The following is a 6,506-nucleotide window of genomic DNA, read 5'->3' as shown; positions in this document are numbered from 1 at the left end:
GTGCTCATTTCATCAGTGACTGGTATAGGAGGGAGTGACAGTGAGTTATTCTGTGATTGTCCTGGCACTCGCTGTGAGTATATGTTAGTCACTTCTAGCAATCTCTCCTTCTCCTATAAAAATGACATAATTTAAAATACATTTTACCACATACAGTACATTATATCATTTTTATACCTATTACTCTACATGGTATACCTATTTAACACTATAATTATTACACTAATAAACACTGTATTAAAATTCCTTTGCATGTACATGTACATGTATACTATGTACATGAATGGTTATTTGCTTACTCTTAGTTTTCTTCTTGTTTCTCTGTTTTCTTCTCTCATTTCTTCCATGTGTGCTGTGAGTCTGTGGTTCTTTCCAAGGAGATTCTTTATCTCTTGTGAGTATGTCTTCTGTGCCAACTGTAATGAGTGATCCAATTTCTATAAGAGAAAAAAAGAATAAAAAGGACCACAATTGAACAGTAATTAGCTACTACAGCATTTTACATTATTATGCATTTATGTGTACACCTAAATATTAACTAACAATTGTTTTATCTTCTTCAGTTTTAAGTTGTTCCTGTAGCTCTTGTAACTGGAACACAAGCTGTTCCCTTTCTGGTAGGTTACGTTTCTTAACCATGGCATCAAGCTTCTTCACTCGCTCTTGTGACTTCCACATTTCAGTTCTGCATTGATGGCAAATATACATAAAGTTCCTTCCTCTTTCCTTCTCTCTTACCCAATATCTTTGACACGTTTTTTTAACTCGTTATTGTTAATTTGTGTCCTTTGTAATTGCGTTCTTAATGCCCTCACTTCATCAGAGTGCTTCTGCAATATGTTTGGTATGTCCTCTTCTTGTCTTGAGCGTGACATTAACTCCTTCTCCATCCTTACCTGAAAGACAGAGAGTTAAGGCGGATTTACAATATGACATTAGGCCAGCGTACCGTCAATTTTTAATCAAAAACGTGGGCGATTTGACCTTTTGACGCATGCTTTCCGCTGGAATAGAACCAGATTCTATTCCAGCATCAACGTAACGTCAGGACTAGCGTGATATTGTAAATCCGCCTTTATGTGTACATGTCTACATGTATATGTATGAACAATGGACAACATGGTTTTAATTTTACAGCATTTTGTGTAAATTTAATATCATGTAGTCACCAAATGCAAGCACTATTGTAAACTAAGTCAATTCAACATTATCTCACTTGTGTTCTCCTCATTATTGTATTTTCTTTTCTGGTTTCTTTTAATGAACGCTGTGCATCCAGTAACTGATTTCTTAGTTTCCTGATCTCATGGTCTTTTGATGAGAGGAGTCTACTCTGAGGAGACAGATCTGTTTTCAGTTTTGAAACTTTCTTTTTCTGTTGTTGCTTTCCAGGTGGAGTTATTTCTAATAAAATAGAGAGTTTAGGCTTGTCCTTGTGCTGTGGTCTTACTTTTTGTTTTTCTAACGGTTCTGTGATGTATTGGGGTTATGTGGTGAAGTGATTGTCCTCTACTGCTCTCTCCTGATGGTCTTTCTTCCTCAAAATCATCATCATCATACTCATCCTCCATGTTCAGTTCTTTGTTGTGCTGTAGCTATAGAAACGCTTAGCTCAAGTATACGGAAAAACTAAGGACATGTCCGTAGATCACCCAAAACAAAGTCAAAGAGTGAAAACTCAAAAGTGCCATGCCGGCGAGTTTCTTGGTAATGTGTAAAGCCCACCATCCACTATTCAACTTTCTTGAAAGCAACTTTGTGGTTACTTTGATGTGCTGTCAACTCTGTTGCCTGAAATAGAACTGAGTTCTATTTCAGGCAACAGAGTTGCCCTAAGATCAAAGTAACCACAAAGTTGCTTTCAACAAAGTTGAATAGTGGATGGTGAGCTTATTAATTGTGTATACACTTTGAATCGATTCGATGATGTTTGTTGCAATTTTCCTGCTGTTTCTTTCTCCTGTTTTGTCTGCTGCTGCTGATATCTATGTCAGTTCATCTGATGGTATCAACAATACCTCTTGTTGGACTGGAGGAGTTCAAACACCTTGTGCTACTCTTGATCTAGCTATACAAGGAGCATTTGCTAGATCTACTGCTGTGCCAAGAGGAGGAGGAGGAGGAGGCAATGAGTCAGGTATTGTTATATACCTTTTACCTGGTACTTACACAGCTACTGTACTAGAACAGCAACTAATGAGTAACAATGTTAGTATTATTAGCATGAGGAATGAAAGTGAACAAGTTAGGATCACTGTTCCTAAATCTAGTACGAATCATCTAGTCAAGTACTTTGATACATTTGCAGCAGTAGAATACAACTGTCCCCAGTTAAATGTTGAATTAGTTAAGTCATCATTACGCTGCTCACAAGAAAGAGGTTGTGAGTGTCTTAAATTCACAGCTACTGTCATTGATTGTAGGGGTAAAAAGTTTGACTGGAGAAATGACTTAAAGTTAAAAGTATGCATTGACTCAATTTTTTATTGCACAGATGAAGATATAAGTACTACTTTTGATTGTGGTAGCTACCAGTACTGTGATTCAGATAATGAATATCCAAATTATTGTTATAAGCTAACTTCTTTCTGTTATGATAACATTGAAACACCTGAAATAACATTATATTTTAGTACTGTAGGACTAATAACACTCAGTACTAATATAACCGTGGATGCAACAAGGAAGTGGTTTTATCCTACAACGTGTAGTTCAAATCAAAAGTATTGCCCTTATTGTAATACAGTGAGTTGCTCTGCTTCATATTGTTGTGACAAACCAGTGTGTAAATATAATGCTAGCTTATCAATTTTTTGTCCTATTTGTCCTTCTGGTAATGGAGTTCCTATTAATAAAATTAAACAATGTGTTAGCTGCCATCATTACTTATCAAGTATACTAGTTTTCATTGGAATAGAAATACTGCCTATGACACTCATTGTATTAATAATAGTAGCATTTAATATACAATTAACTAATGGATCAATTAATGGATTAGTTTTCTATTCTCAAATAGTTTTTGTGATTCAGTCGGATTATAATTTATTGAGTAACAGTGACACTAACTATCAAATGTATGATCTCTGGGTCTCACCTTCCAATGTCTTCAATTTAGACTTCACACCATTTCTTGGTAACTATTCGTTATGCATTACTCCTCACATGTCACCATTAGGAGCAATCCCCTTTTGGTATGTGGTAGGATTCTATCCATTGCTCCTTCTCCTCTTACTCTATGTTTGGATAACATTGTATGATAAAGGTTACAAGTGTGTAGTATTTATTACTAGACCATTTCATCGTTGTATGGCTCGTTTCTGGAGTATGACTGGCATTGAACCATCTTTTACTCACTCTATAGCATCTATATATATACTCTGCTTCACTCTTTTGGCTGCTAATTCCTTCAAAATTTTACGTTTTCGTTTTCAGTATTCTGAGTTTTCTGACAAATATTTTTTATATTTTTTTTATGATGCAAAACAGCCTTATTTTGGTGGTATTTATCATATATTGGCTAGTATTTTTGCTATCATAATTTTATTGTTTCTGATACTCTTGCCTACACTTTATTTACTCCTTTATCGATTCAAATGGTTTCATAAGTTATTAGATTGCTTACATTTGAGGAAACAGCTACTGATATCACTGGGTGATGTGTTTACTGGTCCTTATAAGAATGGAACTGAGAATACTTTTGACTATCGTTTCTTTGCTGGATTCTATTTATTATTGAGGATACTTATATTTTTTTGTCAGTTTTTGGTTTTTTTCATGTGGCCTGGATCTTCATTCTTTATAGCTTCAATACTGCAATGTTGTTTAGTTTTATTACTTGCTTTAATGGTTCTTATTTTTCGTCCTTTCCAAAGAAATATTCATAATTTTTGTGAAACACTAGTTTTAGTTTTTGTAGCTATTTTATTTACTTATTACATTTTTGTCAATCTAAAATATGACTTACTTGAGTTTACTGAGAATCTTTTTTTTGATGGAAGTGTGCTCATTTTATCTTTCAATTGTCTATTATTTTTTATATTACTAATCTATATGATATATCAATTATGTCAGATACTGGTTCATTGTGATGACTATCGCCGGCGACATTTTGACACCATTAGAATACAAGAACAAGAAGATCAGCCATTAGTTGATAACGATGATGATTGGATTGCTGATCGTATGGAGAATCCACAAGAATATGATGAGCAGCATGTTTGTATTAGACTGGATGATTTACCAGTAGAATATGATCCTCAAGACAATACTGTTGCTGCTAATTATGGTAGCATCGATGCTTATAAAACTATTCGTACTGACGACTAAATTTTATAACTATTTGGCTAATTTTGTACTGCTTTCCATTTATTTTTGTAGCTACTATATTGTGGTTTTGTTAAAAAATAACTTATTTCTGCTGCATTCTATTAGTGAACTGAACTACAACACTGGCTTACTACTGTATAGCTGCAAACAAAAATTTTACAAGTGTATTATTTGACAAAATTATTTTTTGGCAAAATTTTGCTCACTAACTTGCTGTTCTGTATGAACAAAATAGCTAATTTTGACAACAGAACAATTTTGATTTTTGACAGACAAAATTTTGAAGTTATACACTATCTGGACAGTAATACCAAGATGTACTCTTGGTAATAAAATAATTGAATAACTAAAATAATATTAAGAAATCATTGGTAACTATATGCATGCGTTATCCTGTTCTTTTACTTGATGACTGCTGATGAGCAATATAAAAAACAGCATTAAATTGTTGAACTCACTAAAAATATAACATCAAACCAACGATGATAAAAACTGAAGTCAAGCTGCCCTAAGACTCTCATGATGATAGTCCTTTCAAAATAAAGAATAGATATAGAGCCTTAATTTTTATTAACACAGTTACCTATACTCTTCTGGAACATTCATTCTCATTAGAAGGACTGACGACACGAAATACATACCCTATAACAATGATATAATCAAGGTATGTATCAATGCTACTGTATGTACTAACATACCATAACTTCTGCTAGACATAAGACAATAGCATTTGAAGACTTGCTGCTTGCAATGGCATAGAAAAACTACAAAAAGGTCTCATTAAAAAGTATATGAGATAATAATAGCTATACTTTAGTGAGAGTGATTAGTAGACCTCTTATTGATGTAATGACAATAATACCAACTAATATGAAAGAAACATGTTGAGACCAAAATAAAACCTAATTAGTACCACAAGAAATGACAAAGATAAATTATAAAATAAGAAAAATTACGTTAACTTTAAATCCAAATCAGTTGACTAAAATGAGCAATCCTCTAATGATAAGAACAAGAAAATCAGCAATTAGTTAAAGATTGGATTGCTGATTGTATGTTCATGTTAGACTGGATGATTTATCAGTGGAACATTCTCAAGACAATACTGTTGCTGCAAATCATGGTAGCATCAATAATAATAAAACTGTTAATACTAACTCAAGTTTATAATTTTTTGGTTAATTTTGTACTAGCTTTTTTCTACATAAATTTTGTTGAAAAATTATTCATGCCACAGCATGCCATGACGCCCACTATACAGAAAATTCTGTGGGCGTAATTTACACCCCTAGCTATCCGTCTTTGCTATCTATCATCATGTTCTTTGTTGCAATTTTCCTGCTATTTCTTTCTCCTGTTTTGTCTGCTGCTGCTGATATCTATGTCAGTTCATCTGATGGTATCAATACCTCTTGTTGGACTGGAGGAGTTCAAACACCTTGTGCTACTCTTGATCTAGCTATACAAGGAGCATCTGCTAGATCTACTGCTGTACAAAGAGGAGGAGGAGGAGGCAATGAGTCAGGTATTATTATATACCTTTCACCTGGTACTTACACAGCTACTGTACTAGAACAACAACTAATAAGTAACAATGTTAGTATTATTAGCATGAAGAATGAAACTAAACAGACTAGCATCACAGTTCCTAACTGTGACTGTTTGCCATCAGCAATTGAATATGACGATTGTCCTCTGAATTTAAATGTTGAATTTATTAATAATTCATCATTACGCTGCCCACCAGATGAAGTTGATAACTTATATGATGATGATGCATGTAATTGTGAACATTTTAAATTCACAGCTAACGTCACCAATTGTAGAGGTGAAATATTTTACTGGAAAAACCAGTTAGAAGTGTGTGATGATTTTACATGCACCAATGTAACTATTAAAGCAAATAAAAATTACCAGGAGTATACTTGTAGTGAGTACTGTTGCTCTTATGCAGAAAACAATAATGAAAATTATCCAGAATTTTACTACGAATTACCTTTTTGTTATGATAACATTATTGGCACTGATCCTATTCAAGTGACATTTTCTATTAGTACTACAGGACCAACGTACACCACCACAAAGAAAATTATGGAGGTAAAAAGCATATGCAAAAAGCCCTATACATTATATAATGGAACGTGTGAGCTTTATTCAATTTGTAGTTTGGATCAAAAGTA

General features: G+C 33.6%; 2 protein-coding genes and 1 long non-coding RNA gene across 5 annotated transcripts in view; 1 reads left to right on the top strand and 2 right to left on the bottom strand.

Moving 5' to 3' along the window:
• The window catches only part of LOC100636337 (uncharacterized), a 3,225-nt gene extending 1,654 nt beyond the window's left edge, over positions 1 to 1,571 (bottom strand). The window contains exons 1-6 of the mRNA XM_011407576.2: positions 1,451 to 1,571; positions 1,217 to 1,404; positions 739 to 896; positions 544 to 685; positions 300 to 437; positions 5 to 113 (exon numbers count right to left, since the gene is read on the bottom strand). Of these exons, the coding sequence (XP_011405878.2) occupies positions 5 to 113; positions 300 to 437; positions 544 to 685; positions 739 to 896; positions 1,217 to 1,404; positions 1,451 to 1,571 (856 nt within the window). The remainder of the gene's footprint in view (positions 1 to 4; positions 114 to 299; positions 438 to 543; positions 686 to 738; positions 897 to 1,216; positions 1,405 to 1,450) is intronic.
• A 290-nt stretch (positions 1,572 to 1,861) lies between these two features.
• LOC109584431 (uncharacterized) lies at positions 1,862 to 4,422 on the top strand. Of its 3 annotated transcripts, none has more exons than XM_020000191.1 (2): positions 1,862 to 2,745; positions 3,017 to 3,058. In XM_020000191.1, exons 1-2 carry the CDS (start codon positions 1,924 to 1,926, stop codon positions 3,023 to 3,025), a joined length of 831 nt encoding a protein of 276 aa, XP_019855750.1. In that variant the 5' UTR covers positions 1,862 to 1,923; the 3' UTR covers positions 3,026 to 3,058. The 3 variants fall into 3 exon arrangements, with proteins under 3 accessions (XP_019855750.1, XP_019855748.1, XP_019855749.1); XM_020000189.1 differs by having other exon boundaries at positions 2,054 to 2,137; positions 2,191 to 4,422; XM_020000190.1 differs by having other exon boundaries at positions 2,724 to 2,745; positions 3,017 to 4,422.
• Positions 4,423 to 4,708: 286 nt separating this feature from the next.
• On the bottom strand, positions 4,709 to 5,246 carry LOC109584424 (uncharacterized). The gene is made up of 4 exons (XR_002185997.1): positions 5,139 to 5,246; positions 5,025 to 5,090; positions 4,910 to 4,968; positions 4,709 to 4,857 (listed from the first exon to the last, which is right to left on the bottom strand). It is a non-coding gene; the product is annotated as an uncharacterized LOC109584424 (long non-coding RNA).
• Between the last annotated feature and the right edge of the window lie 1,260 nt (positions 5,247 to 6,506).

This window comes from Amphimedon queenslandica, unplaced genomic scaffold, assembly GCF_000090795.2.
Source record: "Amphimedon queenslandica unplaced genomic scaffold, v1.1 AMPQUscaffold_13210, whole genome shotgun sequence".
Classification (NCBI taxonomy): Eukaryota; Metazoa; Porifera; class Demospongiae; order Haplosclerida; family Niphatidae; genus Amphimedon; species Amphimedon queenslandica.
Note: the sequence above shows the minus strand (reverse complement) of the source record. Positions and strands in the feature narration are given on the sequence as shown.